This window comes from Nycticebus coucang, chromosome X (assembly GCF_027406575.1).
Source record: "Nycticebus coucang isolate mNycCou1 chromosome X, mNycCou1.pri, whole genome shotgun sequence".
NCBI lineage: Eukaryota > Metazoa > Chordata > Mammalia > Primates > Lorisidae > Nycticebus > Nycticebus coucang.
In genome coordinates, this window is record NC_069804.1 from 15,037,319 (window position 1) to 15,062,365 (window position 25,047).

Genomic DNA, 25,047 nt, shown 5'->3' on the forward strand with positions numbered 1-25,047 from the left:
ATAAGAAGGAATGAAGTTCTGATGCATGCTACAACATGGATGAACCTTGGCAATTTCATGCTAAATGAAAGAGACCAGACACAAAAAGCACCTATTATATGAGGCCCCTTATATTAAATATACAGAATAGACAAAGCCACAGAAATAAAAAGGAAATTGGTGGTTGCCACTGGATGGGAGGAGGGGGAGATGGGTGGTGACTGCTAATGCATACTGTGGTTTATTTAGGAGTGATGAAAATGTTCTGGAAAATGATAAAGGTGGTGATTGTACAACATCAACAAAAGCCACTGAATTATCTACTTTAAAATGGCTAGTTCTATGTTATATAGATTTCACCTCAGTTAAAAAATATATATACGAGCTGTGCCCAGTGGCTCATGCCTGTAATCCCAGCACTTGGGAAGCTGAAGGGGGTGGATTGCCTGGGCTCACCAGTTCCAGACCAGCCTGAGTCAGAGGGAGACCCAGTCTCTAAAAAATAGCAGGGTGTTGTGGCAGACACCTATAGTCCCACCTACTTGGGAGGCTAAGACAAGAGAATTGAGGTTGCTGTGAGCTGTGACACCCCAGCACTCTACCAAGGGCGACATAATGAGACTCTGTCTCAAAAACAAACAAAAAAATACAAGTTTAATGCCCCTAATCTCAAAATCCAAGATCCAAAATGCTCCAAAACCTAAAACTTTTTGAGCACCTACATGAGGCCACAAGTGGAAAATTATACATCTGACCGCATGTGAGGGGTCATAGCCAAAACTTAGTAGTTTCACACACAAAATTACTTAAAATATTATCTAAAATTACCATCAGGCTAGTGTATAAAGGCTTATATGAAATTGAAACCAATTTTGTGCTTAGATTTGGGTTCTGTTCCCAGTATACTATGTTGGGGGGCCTAACACATCCACACGTAAACCCTTTCCCCTCCTCCTCCTCTTTTCCTCTTAAGACAAAGACACAAAGATCTGGGTAGTCCCACCTCCCGAAGTTGGTGCCAAAGGACCCTAAATTTCCAGGCAAGCTGTGGAATTTGCCCACCCCCCTTGGCTCCATATAAAAGGGGTATCTAACTGCCCCTGGAAGCAGATGCCACCTTTGCACTACCAGGGGATTACCCTCCCCTTTCAATAAACCTGGCCTGAACAACTCTGGCACCAGCCCTTACACCTTTCATACCTCAGTATGTATATTCAAGTATTCTAACCTCCCCCGAAACACTTCCTAGCCCTAAAGATTTCAGATAAGGGATATCCAGCCTGTATTACTGATCTTGATTCCTGAGTTTTGGGGACCCCTCTTAAATTTTGTGCCTGAAGCTACAGCCTTTCTTGCGACCCCAGGTCTTGGACTTGTTAAAGTTTAGTTTTAAATGAAAATAAATAGGGCAAGAAATTGAAGGGCCACACACAAATTTGTGGTTGAGTTCCAAGTAACAAAATGACTAATTTTTGACATAAAGTCAATTACATCACGCGCCGGGCTACCCTGTCCATACGACAGACCCATATACCCAGATTGTTGCTCATCATCCTGAAACACCAGACGAGACACAAACACACTTTCTCCCCAGTATGCTTGCTTGAAAACGTTTAATCAACTACAGAAATTTCTAAGTACCAAAGGCACCGTCTGGAGGGAAAAGAAAACAACCCTTTGGTGCTGGTTCATGAAAACATGTATTAGATTAACTTTGAGGCTTTATAGCCCATGTTTGGTGGAGAACAGAGTGATGCTATGAATGTGGTGATTTCTTCAGATAGTTCCTTCATATTGAGTTCAATTACTTCAGATGCTTAAAAAAAAAAAAAGAATATAAGCATAAGCAACATCAGAAACTGAAAATACAAGTCTTTAAAATATCTCCAGCTAACCTTGGCCCCATTTTTGGTTTGCTCTTAAAGATCTCTGTTTGAGACAAATGAACATGAATGTTCCGCCTCTTTGTGGAATGAGAGCAAATAACTCACTAGAGCAATTAATTAACTCTGCTGTCTGCTAAAGAACGGCCTGTCCAAATCAAGGCCTGCCATAACCCCTAGGGCAATCCCAGGCAATATCTGTCTCTGAGCACAAATTTAATAAAGCCATCCAGGCTGCTATCCTCTCTAATAGCGCGTAATAGAGCCACACACAGGAAAAATAAGGTGGCCTTGGACTCCAAGCCTGTCTCTTCTATCCTTCTACAAAAAAAAAAAAAGTACTATTTTATTTTATACAAACCCAAAGAAATCTGTTTTTCTATGAGTGACCTACACCAGGGGTCAGCAACCTTTTTATAAATAAAGTTTTTTCGGCACACAACCATGTCCATCTCTCTAGGTATTGTCTGCTTTCCTGCTAAGCCAGCAGAGATGAGTGGTTGCCACAGAGACTGTGTGGCTGTGGTCTAAAACTATTTACCATATGGCCTTATTGCCTTACAGAAAAAGTCTGTCATCCCCTGACCTAGACCATTACAACTCTGACGACAAACAGCCTCCAGGTATAGTCATACTTATGACTGTCCTGCTAACTGTGCTAGTCAAATAAGAATGTCTGAGGGAGCAGGATCCTCTGAGACAATTCCTGCGATCGCCCCCTCTACACCAAGCCGACAGCTGATCTATTAAACAAACAATACTGAAAGATTCCACCTTACCCTTGCTGGCAGTCCACACTCTTCCAAGTCCCGTATTAGTTTATGTCCAAATCTGCTATCCGTTGCTCGGATAAGCTGTCATCACTCGAATCACTGTATCTGTCACTAGATTAAAAGAGGAACTAATTTAGCAAGGTATAAAAATAAACCCTGGACAATTATTCAATTTGCAATCCCAACACATTCTGTATTAACCCCCACTTGGAAAAAATACTAAAGAATATTCTTTTCGAACCTTCTTGTCACTATAAGAAGACGTTAGTCCAACAACACACAGCAGCTTCCTTCTTTGGTCAGAGAAACTGGGAACTTGCTTTTATCAGTAATTGGAAGTTACTTATTCAGAAAAATTGAAAAAGCACTTCAATTTAGCTTGAAATTTATAATCTTCTGAAGACCACGATCATTTCTACACTTCAACAAAAGCCTCGAAAGCAGACTGCTCTCCTGCACCCTTCCCTATTGTATCCCCTAATAGAGCTGTTACATTGACAAAATGATTTCAAACAAAAGCCTTAGTTGTTGGACCTGTTTATTTTCTGTCATCTGCTCTTGTCATACTAGTGCCTAAATCTCTGTCCATCCTTTGCTCCAACTCTTGGCTCTTAAGTGTAATTACAGCATAAAGTATTGCTTCAGTTTTTTATCTGTTACCTTTTTGATGACAACTGTTTCTTTTAGCAATGAGAGGGTTCAACACACACTACCCCAAAATATGACACCTTGGCACATCAGATATTTGAAGCTGAAGGGATGTGAGAAGGAGTGTGTACGGGAAGGTCACCTTCCCCTGCCCTGCCCACACCTAAAACAGGTCATAAAACCCAGAAGGATTTTCTGACTTTTCCTGAAGTAGGGCATTAAGGGTTTCAGGTGAGAGATGTTCTCCCCAAACCTGGAAGAAAGAAGCAGCCTTATCTCAAAAGACACGGGAACACAGACAAAGGAATCTGGACAAACAAAATAAGCAGAGTTTCCCCCAATTGATGAGCATTAGATCATACTCTTTTGGTCCTGTCATATTTCTCCATGATTCATCACATCTGCTATAGAAACACTAGGATTTCCTGTTTCTTCATTCCTTACTTAGAATCCTGTGTCAAATATGACTTATATTAAATAAATATGTATGCTTTTCTCGGGTTAATCTGTCTTTGTTACAGAGACCTCAGCCATCAATCTAAGATGGTCAGTGCAAAAGCTATTTCTGCTCCCCTACACATCAACACGAAAGGACTACAGCACAGTGAGCACAGCTACGAACCCCTGAGTGCATAGTCAAACACTACCTTTTCTTTTCAGCCTAGACATAGAGCTCTGCTGGCCTCTATGTTTGTCATAGCAGCTCCTTATTATGGAGAACTGGTCGTTCACAGTCAGCAAATTCCACAAAGGGCTTGAACTTGGTGGTCATGAAGGTTCAGACATGCACTTTGGTTCAAGACCCAGAAAATACCAGCAGTGAACATAAAAAATGTTAATGTACTCTCTAAACTTGCCTTGAAATCCTATCTGCTTCAAATCTATTCACTATGATTTATATATAGGTCAGCAGCATAAGTGTTTCATTCCAAGGAACATTCTCATAGGTCCAAGGGTTTGAGAAATAATTCGCACAATTATGCAATTCTCAAAATTAGAAATACATGAGGATGCCCTGATTACCTTGAGTCCCGTATAATATTCAAAACAGGACTGATCATTGACATATACATCACCATGTTGAGTTCCCTTAAAAACTACACCTTCTCGGCTCGGCGCCTGTGGCTCAAGCGGCGCCAGCCACATACATATGAGCTGGCGGGTTCAAATCCAGCCTGGGCCTGCCAAACAACAATAACAGCTGCAACCAAAAAATAGCCAGGCGTTGTGATGGGCACCTGTAGTCCCAGCTACTTGGGAGGTGGAGGCAAGAGACTAGCTTGTGCCCAGGAGTTGGAAGTTGCTGTGAGCTATGATGCCACAACACTCTACCCAGGGTGACAGCTTGAGGCTCTGTCTCAAAAAAAAAAAAAACCTATACCTTCTCCATGAGAGAACTCTGCCATTGAACTTTTGCACTCTAAGCCATGGGCTCTGTTTGGGGTTCCTCTTGCTCAGTTCCAAATAAATCAGCTCCACTAGAGTTCTACTTACCTATGGAGATGATATTGCCAGGAAGTGTCTCATGCCTGACCCATCCCTAACTTTGGCCAAGCATTTCCTGACTTGTAGCAATAAAAGTCTTAATTCCTTAACAGTTAAATGCATGCTGTTTTTTGTTTTAAAAGAGAAAGAGAACAATTACAGAAACCCTATGGTAGGAAACAGGCAAGCATAGAAAGATTTTACTCTAGGGCGGCGCCTGTGGCTCAGTGAGTAGGGTGCCGGCCCCATATGCCGAGGGTGGCGGGTTCAAACCCAGCCCCGGCCAAACTGCAACAAAAAAATAGCCGGGCGTCGTGGCGGGCGCCTGTAGTCCCAGCTACTCGGGAGGCTGAGGCAAGAGAATCGCATAAGCCCAAGAGTAGAGGTTGCTGTGAGCCGTGTGACGCCACGGCACTCTACCGAGGGCCATAAAGTGAGACTCTGTCTCTACAAAAGAAAAAAAAAAAAAAAAAGAAAGATTTTACTCTAAACATACTGAGTAAATTTCAGTATATAAGCCAAATCAGGAATGACAATCTATTTTCTGATTTGCATGCTCATTCTCCCTGAATTTCTGACAAAATAAGTGAAGGCAGGGGGAGGATATGGAGAGGAAATATATTAAGTAAACATACAAAACAGCATATCCTTAAAACCAATCAGGTAAAAGACCCCTCCTAGTTACACTTTAGTTCAGGAAAAATCACTTCTCTGTTACATAGGAATAACTGAAGAATATTTTTTAAAAACTCCCTACTCACATGTAGAATACTCCCTGGTTTATACAACATTTCAGGTCATGGAATTACCAAAAGAAATTTGGAAGTTGCACTCAACTCTCTATCTGAGAAGAAATGAAGGTAAAGGACATTCAAGTGACATACCTGGCACACAATTCAACTGAGGTGAGGCCAGAATCTCCATCATACTAACCCAGGCCACAGGTTGTAGCTTAAGCTGCAATTCAGTAGGGCAGCAAGGTCCACTAAGACATGTCCCCTAACACAAGTTGACAGGACAAAAGGCCAAAGCAACTACATTTCCTTCAGTATTAGGCTTTATACCCACTTCAACCCCCACCACTAAGCCTGGGAACAATAGGGTCAGCTCTTATCTTGTCCCTCACACTTCTGGTTATACTACAGAGGGTGCCCAAAACATGTATACAACATTTTCAGAAAGAAAAAAACTGTACTAAAATTGTCATACTCAATCTATACCAATAGCAAAAAATGAATACAAGTCACATCGAGCACCTCTTGTAATTGCAGAAGCCAAATGTGAATTAAGTATTACAAATTGAATACAGTATTTTTCCTTTCTTAAAAGCTGTATACATTTAGCTCCGCGCCTGTAGCTCAAGCAGCTAAGGTGCTAGCCACATACACCAGAGCTGGCAGGTTCAAATCCAGCCCAGGCCTGCCAAACAACAATGACAACTGCAACAAAAAAATAGCCGGGTGTTGTGGTGAGTGCCTGTAGTATCAGCTAATTGGGAGGCTGAGGCAAGAGAATTGCTTAAGCCCAAGAGTTTGAGGTTGCTGTGAGCTGTGATGCCACAGCCCTCTACCCAGGGCAAAAGCTTGAGGCTCTGTCTCAAGGAAAAAACAACCTGTATACATTTTTGGGGTACCCTCTATATTTATTAACTGTGTACTTTTAGACAGGTCACTTGTCTCCTAACAATCTAGAAAAAGTGGTAATAATAAATATACCTACAAACTGACCAAAATGTTATGAGGGCCAAAATAAAATGTCTAAATTTGCTCTGAGATGATACAAAAATATAAGCTGCTGCTATTTACGGAAGTTACATATTCATAACATGGTATCTCCCAAAAAGTCATAGAAACATAAAAAAAAAAAAGAAAAAACAATGAAAACTGCTAAGTGCATGATTTTCAGAAATTGTTTCCTGTACCAATTGTAATTTCCTACCCACATTAATAAGTGGACTTGGGCGGTTCTGTTTCTAACCTAATGACTCTCATTTCCTATCTGATGGTTGTCCGCTGCAAACTCTGCCAACACATCAAAATGGCACAGGGTGAGTCTAACAAAATGAGGCTCAGTTTGAGTTTATTCATGTCCAAGGTTAATGACTAGGTTCAGTAATTGTCTTTCATATGTGTTCAGAGACAAGGGTAGGACAATAAAATACACCATGACACTCAAGAATAGAATTGTTAAAATAGGCATCGCTGCTGAACTTGCTGGTTTCAGGACATTCATCTGCCAGCAAAAACAACCTCTAGAAATAAAATGGAGCTGCGATGGCAGAACAGCAGGGGCTCTTGCATGCACAATAACATGTGAATACCTCTCTGTGCTGCTTATGACTTAGATACTCATTTCTGTTTCACAGAAACAAAAGAAACCATGAGTAAACTTAACTGGGTATATTTTCACTTAATTCAAGACATGTCAGCTCTCTCTTAAGACTAAACAGTCCTTTTTAGTAATCTCTTCTATAGACATACACAAACATGCAGGCACACAAGTTCTCACTTGGAAGAATTATCAGGCATTAGGGTTTTGCAAATTAAATTTTATGAAGTGCCACAAAATACAGACTCATTCATGTGTGTCTTGTTACATTTCAGAATGGGAAGCTTTTAAAACTGCACTGCCCAATATGGCAGCCACAAGTAATGGTGGCTATATAAATTTCAATCAATTAAAATCAATAAACATGTAAAATTCCATTGCTTCCTTGCACTAACTACATTTCATATGCTCAGTAGCCACGTGTGGTTAGTGACTGCCAAATTTGATAATGCAGATTATAGAACATTTCCATCAGTGCAGAAAGTTCTATAAGATAGTGATGATTTTATAACAAATGAATAATGATTTAAATTAAACAAACTACAGTCACCATGCAATGGTCCTCATTTCCTAATAAGGTTTTTATTAAAGGACTGGCTACCTATATCATTAATTAAAATCACAGCAAGTATCTCTTATGCATGCATGTGCCCCCCCCCAAAAAAAAAAAAAAACCTGGAAACTCTCTTTTTAAGAAAAAGTATTTTATGATACCATTTCCTACAGGACAAAATTAAAATCACCATCAGCAACACATGGGAATCACTATCATTATGACAACAGTTCAACTTAAAAGACATTGACTGCCATGGACTACAGTTGTTTCTTGACAAACAAAGGCTTCTCATAGTCATGTTTGTTTGTCAAAGATTTCTGGATCCCAATGAATTCCAAACATTAAAAAAAAAAAAAAAATATTCTAAGGAGTTAGGTAAAGAATATAGTAACCCCCCATACATCCACCTTGTAAGCTACCCCAAGGCAGCTGTTAAACCATTTCTTGTCCATTAACAGAAAGAGGTGATTTGGAATTTAAAAATATTTCCAAAGACACAGGATTCCCAGCATGCATGAGTTCCTACCATATCAAAATCCATTTCATGTGAAAAAGAGTGTTTTCGAAACAGGTTGCCATGCACAGTTTCTCCCAAAGCATTGTTATGGCTATACTTACTTCCTTCGGAAAGAGCCCCGGAAGCCATAAAATATAAGAACAATGAAATAAAAACTTAGTTTTCTTTGAATGAGTTTTGCATTTCATAGTAAACAGTAGAATACAACTCAGGCAGGGTGTTGAAAGCACAGGAGTCTGTCTTACTATTAACTCCATTCCTGGCTGGCACCGCACTATCAACTCTGCAGTGAACCATGATTGCCTTTTACCTAACATTTAATCCGTAAGGGAAGGTGTACTCAAATGCGGTTTATTAACAATAATTTCCCATTAAAAACTCTCAAGGTACAGCAATGAAGTCAAACAATCGCAGGGGGAAACTACTTTAAAAAGTGTTTGAAAGAAATGTTCAAGAAAACAAAACAATCTTTTTTTGATGTCAGTTCACTTTTGCTATTAGTGTAACAAAGGAGGGGAAAGTGGTATTCTAATAACAATTTAAAATGTGCAAAGCACCATCACAACTATTCCTCATAGGAGGACTAAGGAGGAAGACAGGAGGAGAACAGGTAGGTTAGGTGAGGTTATATGGATACCCAGTGAAAGACCTGGAGATCGAACCCCTGACATCTGCTATACTTGTCCATACTGCTCCCACAGAAATAAAATATTTGCACCATATATTGCTAGAATGGCCCCTAGCAACATCAACCGTGTACCCCAAAAGTCAAGATGCAAGGTGATTCTAAGTTTGAAACAGTGCTGGAAACTAAATGTTGATTCATGCAGGAAAAAAAGAGTACCTTACTCTCCAAGTCCAAGAGAAAGCGGAGCCACCTACTGGGGGATAAGTGGGCCTCACGGGGAGAAATGCACCCTCTGGTGCCAGTGGAGGAATTGCTCTCACCTGCCCTGCCCAGGGACTGGCATCCTAACAAGATATAGACTCCTATTTCCCTCTTGCTAAGTAGTTCAAGAAAGAGGTAAAACGGCATGGGGTGTTTGGACATGGACAGCAAGCTGTTCCATGTAGATCTGTGTGCATTTTAGCCTCTAAGTCAAGGGAAGCCATTGGGCATTTTTAAGCTCCAAAATAATGTAGGAAGATCATTCTAACAGCTAGAGATGGAGTAGGGGGAAGAAAGCTGGAAGCAGAGAGAATAGGTAGCAGGCTTCGCAGTAGGCAAGAGATGTAGGAGACTCGAACTAAGGTAAAATTAACAATAGCATCGTCCTCATAATTCCCATCTAGGTTTTCCAACAGACCAGGCACTGCAGCAAGTGCCTTACATTTAGTGTGCAACTTAATCTCCATCTCTGCCATGTCAAGTGAGGACTATTACATGGCCTCCTTTTAAAAAGAAACAGATAGAAGAAAGAGGTTATGAGGTTATAGCCAGCTGGGAAATAAAAGAGCAGGTTGGAACTCAGCTGACTTGGCTAGAGTTCTGACTCTATGCTCTGAAGTCCAGCCGAACTCCCTTGCAGCCTGTCAGCAAACAGAGGAAAGACAGGGTGGATTCCAAGATTCCAACAGCTATCTCCAGGACCTGCAGACTATGAGTGTGTATGTATGGGGAGGGGGGAGATCTGAACTTCTGCCTGGAAGTGTAGCTGGGGGCACCCTTTGGGTGTGACCATAGGAGAGAGAACAAGCTCTAATGCCATCAGCATTTCTACCACTGCTGGGACCGTGTGCTTGCCAGTCTGTGTTCTTCCCAAGATGGGTGTGTGTATATATCTGTACCTGAAGACCCCTAGCAGAAAGTCTATGGATGGGGGGAGAGGGGACATAAGGGATACATTTGGGAGCTTTGCAGGAAGTGGTCCCACAACTTTTATCACAATCTCAGAAGGTCATAAGTCATCTCCCAAAATTTAGAGAGCCCTTATATTCCCTGACTAGTCCCCCAGGACAGAGGATATGTTCCTACTCAACTAGCACTTGTTCATCTAACACTCAGCACAGTGTCAGGGACAGAATAAGCTGTAATCCAGGTGGTATGCTCAGTGAATGCTAGAGGATGCAGCCTTTCAATATTAGGAACACCATGCAACTTGGAAAACTGCATATGGGGTGTTAAGTTCAAAATATAGGCTTCTGTAATTAATAAAGAATGATATTCTGAAAACTCATGAATAATACTCTGTTTCCCACAAGTTCCACCCCGTGGTTTTAGCATCCACTGATGATCCTTATTCGAATCAGGTATTACATTGGGAGATGCTTCTATATTTGGTGGGGGTTTTTGATTCTTTGGGACAGGGTCCCCAAGGATAGAATGCAACGGCTTCATCCCAGCTCACTGCAGCTTTAAACTCTTGGGCTCAAGCCATCTTCTTGCCTAAGAACCCTAAGTAGCTGGGACTACAGGCGCCCCCCCACACACCAACACCCAGCTAACATTTCTATATTTAGTAGAGGCGGGGGTCCGACTCTTGCTCAGGCTGGTCTCGAACTCCTGAGCTCAAGGGATCCATCTAACATTGGCCACCAAGAGTGCTAGATTACAGGCATGAGCCACCCCAGTTGACTTGCATCTATTGTTTTTAATTGGCTTTTTGGTTTCTTTCACTTTTGTATTTTCTGAACACAAAACGAACTCATGGAATTTCAAAAAATTGAAATATGTTATAATCTAATACTGTCATTGTTCCTTTCGATGACCAAATAAAGCCAGTAGTAGCCCTTTCAAACTAGTTTCCTTGACCTTGTGAAAAACATTCCCCATTCATTCTCAGCTGTTCCTTGTTTTAAATACAAGAGTATGTTCCAGACTCATGTCATATTTTCCCTGCTTCTAGCCTTAGAATCAACCATTTCTTCCAGGACATTTCAGTGAGGGTCACTGGTTAGAAACCAAAATGGAGAAAAATATTCCTATGTTAAGGAGATCCTGAAATAGTTACGACCTTCATCAAGTGATAAACTTGGCATCACCACCCACAGTGGGACAACCAGGCCTTAAATGCCTCCTAAAGTGCATTTTAAAAAAACATCCCAATGACCTATTCTTCCAAAAATGTTTAAACTGATTCTAATCAAGAGAAAACAATCAGATGACTCCAGTTCCTGTTTACTTCCACAAGACAACTGGCCTTGACTCTACATAAAAGTCAACGTTAACAAAACCAAAAATGACAGAGTGACTTATCCAGATCAAAGAAACTAAGGAAATATAATCCAATGAATCTTGAATGGATCATTCATCAAATTTTGTATTTAAAAAAAAAAAAAAGCTAAAAAGATATGTGGGAGCAAATGGAGAAATTTTTTTTCTTTTGCAGTTTTTTTTTTTTTTTTTTGGCTGGGGCTGCGTTTGAACCCGCCACCTCTGGCATATGGGGCTGGTGCCCTACTCCTTTGAGCCACAGGAGTCACCAGCAAATGAAGTAATTTAAATATGGACCAGACATTAGATAATGTCATCAAATTAATGTTAATTTTCTTAGTGTGCTGATATTGCAATCATGTGAGAAAAATGCCTTTAATTTTAGAAAATGCATGGTGATAAAGTACTCAGGTATGAAATGCTATAATGTTTACAACTTACTTGTAAGTGATTCAAAAGTCTACATATATGGCGTGGGGAGAGAAGAAAATGTGTTTAAACAGTAACAATCAAAGGTTCTAGGTGAAGGAAAAGTAAGGATTCGCTATGCTATTTCATCTTTTCTGCAAGTTTACAAGTTTTCAAAACAAAAGAGCTGGGGGGAATATATATAGTCAGTATTGTGATTATAAACATGAAAAGAGTCTTATGCGGGTATAAAATAAAGACTAGAAGGAAATATTCAAAAATGAGCACAGTGACTACTATGTTAGACTAGCAGGCTTACGGGTGATTTTTTCTTTCTTCTTTTTTTGTTTCTCTAGCTAGAGTGCCCTGGCATCATAGCTCACAGCAACCTCAAACTCTTAGGCTCAAGTGATCCTCTTGTCTCAGGCCTCCCAAGTAGCTGGGACTATAGGCACGGACCATAATGCCTGGCTATTTTTAGAGATGGGGTCTCACTCTTGCTCAGGCTGATCTCGAACTCAGGAGCTCAAGCAATCCACGGGCCTCGGACTCCCAAAGTGCTAGGATTACAGGTGTGAGGCACAGAGCCCTGCTTGGGGGTTTTTTCTATTTTCTGTGTTTCCTGTAATATTACAAAATCTTCAAGATAGAAGTCAGCCATGCTACTTAGAAAGAAAACCTCAGGAGTCACAGAAGAGAGACCAGGGACAATGGTGAATGAAATGGGTTCCTTCTCTCACTGACTGTTGCCAGGACTCAACAAATACAGAGGGAAGGAAAAGCTCAAAGAGAGGGTGGACCTAGACCCTAGGAGCACACAAAGGGATCAGGAAATGGGGGGAAAAATATTGGCTCCAGGTGTGTACTCCCTTTAAAAACCCTGTCATTACCAAATAGCTTCAAACTTTAGAGTTTGGCCTAAAATAGGCAAATACAGTGAATCACCAAGTACCCCTCCCTCCTGTTTTTTACCACCTTGCCTCCTGTTTTGCCACAAAAAGATGCTTTTTCTGCATAAGACATAATGCAGAAATAATCCAGACATAAATGCTGGGTTGAGATGTGAAATCCAAGTCCCAAACCTAGAATAATATGTTACAAAAATGTCTTAAGATTCTGGTTTTACACTTTCAAGACCTGTTTCCCCAAAGAGCTGCATTTCCGTGAACTGCAAACTGAACTCAATCTAAGGTTGTGCTTTCTGATATAGAACAAGCACTCTGACCTGCCAAATGGACGTGATAAATGCCAACACCATAAAAAATGGAAGCTGTACCTGAACTTGGTGTGTAGTGATTGTGCCTAAGAGCCCTGTGGGCCCCACAGAGACACGTGTGCTGAAAAACAATCTATGAACTTCAGACTCCGGTGCCTAAAAATGGAATTCTGGATAGAGATCATATGCTTTTGTTTCTAGATTTTAAAAACTTGCAATTACAAGCACCTTCATATATTCTATTTAGCATAAGTCTCCCAGAATTATTTCTTACAATTACATGAAGCAGTCCCATTCCATTACATTATATGGGAAGACCATGCAAATTTGTGATTACCTTTCACACATGAGAAAAATTTTGTTTAGATACCAGAGGAAAGAGATTAGAAAAGATTTATTATAGAATCATTTATTTAATAAACCATAATTTCCCATTGGATTTATTTATTCTAAAAATGGTTTATCAGGGCTCAGCAAACATATCACAGTGGTTACGGCGTCAGCCATATACACGGAGGCTGGCGGGTTCAAACCCGGCTTGGGCCAGCTAAACAACAACGACAACTGCAACAAAAAAATAGCCAGGCATTGTGGCAGGTGCCTGTAGTCCCTGCTACTTGGGAGACTGAGGCAAGATAATAACTTAAGCCCCCAAGAGTTGGAGGTTACTGTGAGCTGTGACGCCACAGTGACATAGTGAGACTCTGTCTCAAAAAAAAAAAAAAAAAAAAAGTTTATTAGTTAGATTCATGCAAAGGAGTTAACACAGTAGGCCTATGGCTGCTTTCTTTTAAAAGGCCTATTTACAGGATTCATCCTTGGCTGGTTATGTGGGAATATGGCTTTTGGAATATGCTCTCCCTTACTAACTTTTAAGGTTATTTCACTGGGTCTAGGCTGTTTATACAAACAATGTGATTTATGGAGAATACCTATCTTCCTTCTGGAATTTTGATAGTTGCTAGGCAGATCAGCCCCCAAGAAAATCACTAAACTCTGAGTCTCAAACTAGCTTTTGGGCAGAAACATCACACACATCTTGTTGCATGTTGGCTTCAGTAAGGAGAGTGACACCTTGTGTAACTTACTACAGGAAGAGAAGGCAGAGGAAACCTGGCAAATGGATTTCTCCAGACCCTAATAACATCTTTCCTCTTGCTGATCCTGCTTACTGGGTCGCTGTAACAAACACTGGCTAAGTACAACTATATTCTGACCACTTCCAGCAAATTACCAACTGTGTGAGCTATATTAGAGGGACACCCTAAACAAAACTCTTAGCTGGATTTTGCACATATTTTTTAAATACTGCCCTAAAACTATTATGTCCTTGAGCAGACCACTAAAGTCCAAAACCAGGTAGAAGTGATCTTCCTAAGTGCTGCCATTCTGTAGATAACAAAGTAGCTAAGAATATAGCTCACTGGTTCTAAATCCCAAAATGATCTCCTTATTGCAATTTCCCAGGCACTAAAAGATAAATGTTCTCCACTAGGCAGAATGCAGAGGCTACAGCTCAGATATGCGTGCTCAAAGCCAAGAATATTTACACTCCATGCATGTGCTATACAGTTGAATATCATCAGAGCCAATTTCTGGGAAAGGAAGTTATTATTCTAGTGTTCATATACCTTGTCACATTTGAACAGGGTTGATTACAAGCAGTAATCTTGTTTGACAGAAATACAGCTCCAACTCAGCTCACATTAGAGCCTGGCATCAAAGCGGTCATTTGCTTTTCAAAGCTCACTAATCCCATGAAGCTGGGCACACAGGAGTTGATACGCAGGGCTCCTCTGGAATCCTGGTGTCTGTCATTGGATAAATTCAGTCACCACGCTTAGTTGGAAAACCCCCTGCAGTGTGTGTGTTCAGATTAGACTAGACTACATCCATCTTTCCCTGCGACCTGCATTTATTGCTTCAATGGTAATAAACAACCCTATGTGAGAAGAAACCAGGGAGACGAAGATAAACAAGATGCTGGCTGCCTTTAAGGAACACACCATTTTATGGTTGACACATGGGAATGTTCTCTCTTCTGCCAAAGCCTATTAGTAAGCTATAATTGCAATGATTGTGTCAGAGTTTTGTTAAGAATTCTTTCCTTCCTGGGCAGTGCCTGTGGCTCAAGGAGTAGGGCACCGGTCCCATATGCTGGAGGTGGCGGGTTCAAACCTAGCCCTGGCCAAAAACCACAAAAAAAAAAAAAAAAAAGAATCCTTTCCTTCCTTGGCTCGGCGCCTGTGGCTCAAGTGGCTAACCTAAGCTGGTAGGTTCAAATCCAGCCCAGGCCCGCCAAACAACAATGACGGCTGCAACCAAAAAATAGCCTAGCGTTGTGGAGGGCGCCTGTAGGCCCAGCTACTTGGGAGGCGGAGGCAGGAGAATCGCTTAAGCCCAGGAATTGGAGGTTGCTGTGAGCTGTAATGGCACAGCACTCTACCCAGGGCAAGTGCTTGAGTGTCTGTCTCAAAAAAAAAAAAAAAAACAACAACAATTCTTTCCTTCTCTCTGAAACACACATACAATGTTCAGGAGTCTCTAGTAATCAGCCAATTTTCTCAGAAACTACTGAAGAGCTTTACTCAGAGACCACCAGCCTCCAGGTAGAAACTGGCAGGTCACAGGGAGTCCACAGATGCCAGACAACATTCGGATATTAGCTGGTGCTTGCCAGAGGTTGAGTGAGTTATTTCTCTGAGCCATCTAACTTGCTCTGTCACCCTCCTTCTTTCAGGGTGAGAACCTGAAATAATGGAGACTATAGACTGGCTGGGAAGGGTCACACCACGCATCTGGCATAGGACCACACTGAAATGTCAACATGCCATGGAAGCTATGCAGCCTCAGAGCACAGGCAGCTGTTCTTCAGAGCAAATCTCCTATGTGGAACCATGGACCATGAGGTACATAAGGCACAGCCTGTTCCTCAGGCAGGCACAGGTGAAAGTCACCACACTGGCTCAAGACCGTGAGGGGTGACCATTAATTCAGGATTAACGGTCCTGAATTAATGCAAAATATGTAAAGTTGTCCCCACAGACAACATACAGTGAAAAGAAATGCCAGAGAGCTGTAAGCTTCTCCTAGCAGGTTATGCCACAAGTTTGCTTCTGTAATAGAAGCGCAGGAGTGAAAGCGCCCACGCGCACACAAACATACACACACACCCCATACACAAACCCTGGCTGCTCTCAACTGCGATACTGCAAGGGTTGTTTGCTAGTATGAGCACTGGCAATAAAACCTTCTAAACAGTATTTATTTGGTTATTGTGGTACTAATCTCTACCTAAGTCTATGATATTCTGGCTGGTCTTTCCACATTCAAAGTTATTACATACAATATTCATGGATGAGAAGAAGTAAAGATCAATTCCCCCCAAACTAACATTTAAGTATAATGAAATTTCAGTGAAAATCCTTGAGGATTTTTTATTCAAACCTGATTATAGGCCAGGTGTGGTGGCTCGCACCTGTATTCCTAGCACTCTGGGAGGCTGAGGCAAGTGGATACCTTGAGTTCAAGAGTTGGAGATAAGCCTGACAAGAGCTAGACCCCATCTCTGCTCACCAACAAGCAGCCAGATATCGTGGCGGGAACCTGTAGTCTCAGCTACTTGGAAAGCTGAGGCAAGAAGATCTCTTAAGCAAAGAGTTTGAGGTTGCTATGAGCTATGATGACACCACAGCACTTTAGCCTGGGGCAGGAGAGAGAAATCTTGTCTCAAGAAAACAAAAACAAAAAACAACCCCCCAAAAAGCTGATTTTAAGAATTATTGTATAGTTTGCCAGAAAGAATAGCAAAATGCATTAAAAATGTTAATAATAATGGGATTGGGTAGGTAAGGTCTTAATGCTGTGATAAGGAAAAGGATGGCAAAGGTGCAGGTATAAGAGATAAAATCATCAATGTAACAATAAAAATCCCTAAAACAAATGCAGATTACTCAATTTACTAGCAATTTGGCATAGAGGGGTGTTAAGGGTGTTAGATCCCTACCTCACACTTTTCACTGAAAATAAATTTCATATACTTTATAAATTTAAAATATAAAATAGAAACCATAAATGTTAGAGGAAAACACAGGGGTTATTATCCATATAAAATTTCCAGACGGAAGGATTTTAGGTATGCTACTAAAAGGCAAAATTCATAAAAGATTTGACCAAATAAATTTTAAGCAAAACATAAATAAGTACTATATAAAGTCATTATCTAAAACTCTTTAGGAATAACAAAAACTACCACTAACAACTTAGAAAGTAAAATCATTTAGAAAAGTATTTGCAACATAACAAAAGATTAATATACTTAATAATAGAAAAAGCTTCCCAATAGGTAAGGAATACAATAACAAAATGAGGGAAAAAAAGCACAAACTGTAAACAAGCTATTCATAAAGCAAAGAGTCAATAAACATATTAAGATATGCGTATGTTTATAGGAGAACAAACAAAATGACAAAAATTCCTAAAATAATACCCAAATCAGCATGATTTGGAAAGCCAACATATTACTGTTATAGGCATGATTAATTTGGAGTAAAAGGGGGAAAAGATGTGTTTAAGAGGGAAATAATTGATTCTTCACTTTAGTCTACAGCCATACCACCCTGAACGCGCGATCTCGTCTGATTCTTCACTTTTAAAAAATGTTACACTTATATGAAATTTTGTGAGAAACCTAAGATGGTAATAACTGAGCATCTTGGGTCATCGCTAGGAGCAGTAAGCTGGTTACCTGGCAGAGAGTTTGCATCCCTGCTGCATGAAGGCATTCAGGTTCCCGGTTGCGGCAAGCAACAGCCCCAAGTATGGAGGAGAAGGTTTCAATGGCCTTGAAGAGAACTCCGGATGGAACTGGACACCAACAAAATAGGGATGATCTGAAATGAGAAGAATCATGATGAAACTGAAGCAGACCAATATGAAAACTGTTGTAAAGGTCTTCTCATCTTTGAATAAAAGAACTCATTAAATGGTTAAGGTGGCTATTCAACTTTTCATCACAGTCACTTTCACCATCCATTTCTGAGTGGAATTCCCAGTTATAAAACATATCTCACTCAAGAAAAGATCCCAAAATTTTACCTTACCTGTACAATGTGTTAGGGTGAGCAAAGTCAGGTAAAAACTTTGTAATGGCAAGAATTCTGTTTTCCCAAGGGAAAGAGGGAAGAGTCCTCTGGGATAGGCCAACACAATGCTGACCTGGGACTACAACAAACACAACTGCTTTTCTAGTCACAACTTTAACTTGGACATTAACCACAGCACCATGAAACTAAGGATTTTTTGGATAAAGTGATTCAGAGCAATGATCCATTCATTTAAACATTCTGTCCCAGGTTATGACTCAAGCTAAATTTAAGTTTCGTATGAGGATGTAAATCTAACTTTAAAGCTTTCAATGTCATGCTTTATCAGACGATCTAAAAATGAGTATAGAATTCAAAATCACAAATTCCCATTACATAAATAAGATGCTGGCTGCCCTTAAAGAATGCACCAGTTTACGGTTGACACATAGTAATGTTCTCTCTTCTGCAAAAGCCTATGAGTCAGCTATAATTCCAACGCTTACGTCAGAGTTTTGTTAAGAAATCTTTCCTTCTCTCTGACAACACATGTACCATGTTCACGAGTCTCTAGCAATAAGCCAATTTTCTCAGGAACTACTGGAAATCTTTACTCCAGAGACCACCAGCCTCCATGAATGAATTGGCAGGTCACAGGAAATCCAAAGAAACCAGACAACATTCGGATATTAGATGGTGCTAAAGACCCAAAACTACTACTACAGTAATAAAGAAATGATGATTGAACAGAAATAAGGCTACCGTTTAAAGCTTTGCTTGGCCAGGCACAAAGACTCACACCTATAATCCTAGCAAATTGAGAGGCTGAAACAGGATTGCTTGAGGCCAGCCTGGCAACACAGTGAAACACCATCACTATTAAAATAATAATAATAACAACAATAATAATAATAATGAGAACTCTGCTGTACAAAATGGTAGCCACTAGCCATATGTGTCTATTTAAAATCATTAAAATTAATTGGGCAGGAGAACAATGGCCACATGTGGCTAGTGACTACCATATTGAGCAGGGCAGAATAGTTCAATCATTGCAATGAGTTTTATTAGACAGCTCTGATCCATGAAAATCCAGTATAGAGACCTGCTACGTCTAAGAAAAAGCCTTGGAGGAATGTTTTTCAGGAACAAAAACTTGGTGATGGGAATGCCACCTTCTCCCCGGAATGTGTCCCCTCAAGGAAAGAAGCGAAACTACCAATACATACAAAAGAAATTAAACAATGAAACTTTAAATTTAAGATGTAGTACATTATACATCATAGCATCTTGAGATGTCTTTGAAAGAAAGCAGACAGTAATTGTGTTTTCATACCACTACAGACAAAAGCTGAGCAATGAACTGTGTCATGGCCAGGGACAGAGCACTTAAAAGAACGGATCATTGCTCTGAATCACTTTATCAAAAAACAGTCCGCTATGCATCTATTATAATAAAAATTAAAAGTTTTTATTTTAGTGATACTCTATGTACTTTTAAAATAATGCTCTTAAAATATAAATAAACAAAATAAAATAGTGCTCTTAATTGCGTTGAACCAAATTCTGACATTATACTAATTTCAAGGGTTATTATTCCTTTTAGAACCCTTTGGAACAGTAGAGATTCACAGAAATGTTTCTCATGGGTACCTGAAATTAAAGTCTATTGGGAAATTTTCCTTAATAAAATGAATTCCCTTGCAGTGAGCTTTGAAAAAATTGCAAGGTTTTACAAGGAGCTCTCATTTCTTTCCAATCCACATGAAATTTTAAAGTATCAATGGTAATCTAAATCCTTGCAATGAAAGAAGCTTCTAAGTATTTACTGACAATAATGAAAACCAGGAGAATTAAAAGAAACGAAGTACTTGAACAAAGTAAACAAATAGTAATTTGCTTGTGGATTGCTTGAGTTCAAGACCAGCCTAAGCAGGAGAGAGACCTAGTGTCTGAAAAAAAAATAGCTGGGAGTTGTGGCGGGCACCCATAGTCCCAGCTACTCAGGGGCTGAGGCAAGAGGATCCCTTGAGCCTAAGTTGGAGGTTGCTGTGAGCTGTGACGCCACAGAATATTACCCAGGGCAGCACTCTACCCAGGGCCCCAGCTCTGTCTCAAAAAAACAAAGAAATTCTCTGCCTTCTCACTCCTAGAAAGATTTGAGGCTTCAACATGGAACAGTGATCCATATTTTAATTCCAAATAATGAACATTTCCATCAGAGGGCAGCGCCTATGGCTCAAAGAAGTAGGGTGCTGGCCCCATATACCAGAGGTGGCAGGTTCAAACCCGGCCCTGGCCCCAGCCAAAACACAACTGCAAAAAAAAAAAAAAAAAAAAGGAAAAGAAATACTCCTGGAAATATATCCTTACTATTTTAATTCAAAACTCCAGCCATGAATTAAGTTAGACCGAGGGTGAAAATAAGAGGAACAATAAAATCCCACAGGGGTGGTGGCAGAAGGAAAGGATGAGGTTAGCAAATGTTGTTGTAATGAAACTAGCTGAATGGCCCTGGACATGTTACTTAACCTCTTTGCACTCCAGACTCCCTCCCAGTAAAGTAGGAATAGTACTGCCAGCTTTGTTTGGTACATAAAGCACACGGTGTTCCTAGTAAGAGATCTAGTGATAATCAGTTGAGTGCTTTCCTTCTTTTAGGATCCAGATAAAATGCCATGACATTCAAAGGAGCCTTCTCAGACTTCAATAAACAAGAGTGGCTTATCCACCACATTAGCGTCACATACTCTGCATAGTCAGAGTTCTGTCTTTGTTAGGAGGTCTTAGGGAGGGAACGGCCTGGAAACAGGAAAGAAGGCAAGTCTGAGTCTAAGTTGCCATGCACTAGGAATAGCATTGGTAGGGATGGGAAAGCAATCCCAAATACAGTCTTTCCATCTGGACACAGCATCTACAGGACTTGACCACTGATTACAAGTTGAAGGCATATAGGGGAAGAAGAGCTAATAGGTACAATTTTAAGCCTGATGGTCTAAAAGAATGGTTCTCAACGAAAGGGCAAGTGTGCAATGTGCCTCCCTGGAACATTTGACAGAGATGTTTTAGGTTGTCAGAACTGGGGTTGACATTGTAATACTGGGTGTCCAGTAAATAGAGCTCAGGGATACTGCCAAACACCTTATGGTACACAGGACAACCCCACAACAAAGAATTTTTTTACTCCAAATGTCAATGGTGGCAAGGGTGAGAAACCCTCGAGAAGGAGACTGTTGGTAACTTCAGGGAAACAATCAAGAAGAAGAACTAATGCGGGCGAATAGAGGCAGTCCCCAAGTTACAAACATCCTACTTAGATACAACTTACACATAACCATGGAAACTATTACAGAAAGACTCCAAGTTACAAACATCCAACTGGTGTGAGTCACACTTACGAACAGAGGTTATTACCAGTAGAAGGAAAATGTACCTGTTAGAACTTAAATGGAAATTTAACCGAAAATGTTAAATTAGAATTAGTTAAATGAAGTGCATGCTCATGGGTCTAGGCCAGAGGTTAGCAAATGTTGTTGTAATGAAACAAGTATTGGCTCAGTGCCTGTGGCTCAAGCCGCTAAGGCACCAGCCACATACACCTGAGTTGGTGGGTTCGAATCCAGACCGGGCCTGCCAAACAACAATGACGGCTGCAACCAAAAAATAGCCAGACATATTGGCGGGTGCCTATAGTCCCCCAGCTACTTGAGAGGCAGAGGCAGGAGACTGGCTTGAGCCCAGGAGTTGGAGGTTGCTGTGAGCTGTGATGCCACAGCTCTCTACCCAGGGTGACAGCTTGAGGCTCTGTCTCAAATAAAAAAAAAAAAGAAAGAAAGAAAGAAACAAGTATTAAGTATTTGAGGTTCTTCGGGTCACCAGGTCTCTTTCCCAGCTACACAACCATGGACAGCACACAAGCGAACAAGCATGCTGTTGTGGGGGCTCAGGAAATACCACCCCAAAGAACTTTGAACTAAAGGTAAGGGAAGGGTCTCAGAGGCAAGAAGGCCACTCTGACCTTCCCCTGCCTCTCTATATAAAAGCTGGCCAGAGAAAAGATTTCTGCCCTACCTTTCCTGAAAGTAGGGTCACGAGATCTTTATCCCAGAGGGGTCCTGCTCCATGGCCGTGGGAGGGAGTGCCACAAAGAGAGGCCAACAAGAACCTGCACTGACCAGCCATGCTGGGTTTCCCTCCTCAGACTATTTATTGACATTAGGTCACACCTTTTATGTCCAGTCACATTGCCACACAGGTGGCAATTCTTCATCGACCTAAGCATAAAAGTGTCTGGGTCTTCATTTCTGAAGATTCCCATGACATGTGAAACTTTTGTTAAGTGGGTGTCGGCTGTGACCTTTATAACAGGTAAGAAAAATGTAACAGGTAACAACTTTCTACTCCCTACACTGTGTTCCAATAAAATTTTATTTATGGACACTGAAATATGAATTTCACATAATTGTCAACACCATCGATATTACTTCATTTTTTGCAACCACAGAAAATTGTAAAAAACATTCTTACTTTATAATCCATATGAACATAGTGAGCAGGCTCAATTTGGCCTATGGGCAGTGCGCCAGTTTGCTAGCCCCTGGGCAAGAATGACAAAGCAAGGAGTTGAGAAAGCTGTGACCACGGGCTTCTGCATCCTTGTACAGCTAAATGACAACTGCCTTCTTGTCAGTAACAGATGTATGCTTTGTGTCTGTCTTCTCAGGGGTGTCCTAGCCTGGCCACAAACAACTTTTTTAGTATTCTTCCTCAATAGAAGCTTAATACCTTTGCTTATGTTCTTTATGGTCTTTTTTTTTTTCTTTTCTTGAGACAGAGTCTTCTCCACTGCCCAGGCTAGAGTGCCGTGGCATCATTATAGGTCACAGCAATTCAAACTCCTGGGTTCAAGCCATCCTCCTCTCTCAGCCTCCAGAGAAGCTGAAACTATAGGCACCCACCCCAACGCCGGGCTAATTTTTCTATTTTTTAGTACAAATGGGGTCTCACTCTTGCTCAGGATGGTCTCCAACTCCTGAGTCAAGTGTTTCTCCAACCTCAGCCTCCCAAAGTGCCACAATTACAGGTGTAAGCCACCATGCCCCGCTTGTGTTTGAGCTAATGAAGAACTCTAAAGGCAGTGAAACAACTAACTCTTGCTTCACAATGAAGCATGAACAATAGGGACCACGTCCCTCACACAACAGAAATCAACACCGGTCCATCAGCAAGGTAGGTAGTTGGTCATTCTTCCTCAAAGGAGGTGGGCCAGCAGAATGTCGCTCAACAGTGAGCTTTCTGCCTTTCCCAGAGTACCTCCCTCCAGACTAGTGTATAGCAGAAAACCCAAAGAGGTGGGTACAGTAAGGAAGTATGCTGCTTATAGAAGCTTGTAGAAATGGTAAAATCCGAATAATATACCATTTTATGGTAGATTCAGACTAATGGGTCCCCAAATGATTCAGATTATGATTTTTTCATACACTTTGTAGCTACAAACTTGTTTCAAAGGAGTGCAGAAAAGAAAGAACATGAACAAATTAGTCTGCAGTCAAGGAAAAGATGTCAGCTTACCACAAAGCTTTACAAAGTGAAGAGCCCACTTACTTGCCAGTTCAAAGATTTCCATCCTCTCCCCATCCACATCCTGACCTACAAAGCGTAAGTCACTATGCTCAAATTGGTTGATCATATTAGGGTTCACCTAGAAAAGAAGAAAGTAAGTGTCATTGGGATGCACTGCACAATATCACCAGATGAAAAAGTTCTTTATCAATTGAGTGATTTTTCCGTTTTAGTGGTCCTCTAACTATACTCAATGCCCAAAGTCGATTTTAAACTCATGATAAACCTGAGATATAAAGTCTAATCACAGCACCTAAATCTGGGAGGCCTACCTTCGATCACTCAAAGACTCAAAAACTCAGACTGTGACCAAGATATTCTATGAACCTTGAAACTATGTATAGCCACCCCTGAATTTGCTTCTTCCCTCAATTTATGTTTACTTTCACATCCCTCCCCAGATCACAAATTTGCTTCAGGATTGAAATTATCTTACTTCCCTTATGACTAACCCCAATGCTTTCTTCACATGTAGTTGCATAAAAAAACTAAAGAAAAGCTGGGAGCTATTTTTCTGTTGTTAACCAAAAAACAGTTAGAGATTACAACTTGATGACATGGCTCAAGCCCCTTCCTGCACTCATCTAATCACCAGCACTTTCCCAAACTTTGGATCTCCATTTCAGCTTCTCAGTCACTGAAAGTGCTTTGCCATATAAAATCACAATAGGTAGTGGATACTTTCAATCCCAGTATGCAGGAGGCTAAGGGCAGAGTACTGCTTTGAGCCCAGGAAATGGAGTCCAACATGGGCAACAGAGAGAGACCCATCTCTACAAAGAATAAAAAAATTAACCAGGCATGGTGGCAGGTACCTATAGTTCCAGCTTCAGAAGGTCAAGGCAGGAGGATTATTTGAGCCCAGGACTTCCAGGCCACAGAAAGCTATGATCGTGCAAGTGCACTCCAGCCTGGGCAACACAGCAAGATACATCTCAAAAAATAACAACAATAACAAAATAAAACAATTTCAAGTTGGAGTCTCACTTGTCCTTTGCAATCTTTTTTGTTGTTGCTTTTTGAGACAGAGTCTCACTTTGTCACCCACAGTAGGGTGCCATGGCATCATAGCTCACAGCAACCTCAAATTCTTGGGCTCAAGAGATCCTCCTGCCTCAGCCCCCCCCAGTAACTAGGAATATAGTCCTCGCCACAACACCTGGCGTATTTTTTTATTTTTACTAGACATGGGATCTCCCTCTTGCTCAGGCTGGTCTCCAATTCATGAGCTCAAGGGAAACTCACACCATGGCCTCCTGGGGTGCTAGGATTACAGGCGTGAATCACCATGCCACACCTGTCCTTTACAATCTTAAACCCACAGCTTTTATTCTTCTTTTTAACATGATTCCATTTCTCATAATTTGTAATTATTTTTCCTTTTTTAACAGTTT

General features: G+C 40.8%; 1 protein-coding gene across 3 annotated transcripts in view; it reads right to left on the minus strand.

The window, feature by feature from the left end:
* Positions 1-677: 677 nt before the first annotated feature.
* The window catches only part of CTPS2 (CTP synthase 2), a 140,524-nt gene continuing 116,154 nt past the window's right edge, over positions 678-25,047 (minus strand). For all 3 annotated transcript variants that reach the window (XM_053579859.1, XM_053579862.1, XM_053579860.1), the window contains exons 16-19: positions 23,636-23,732; positions 17,695-17,839; positions 2,642-2,746; positions 678-1,795 (exon numbers count right to left, since the gene is read on the minus strand). In XM_053579859.1, coding sequence (XP_053435834.1) covers positions 2,677-2,746; positions 17,695-17,839; positions 23,636-23,732 — 312 coding nt within the window. In that variant the 3' untranslated portion in view covers positions 678-1,795; positions 2,642-2,676. The remainder of the gene's footprint in view (positions 1,796-2,641; positions 2,747-17,694; positions 17,840-23,635; positions 23,733-25,047) is intronic.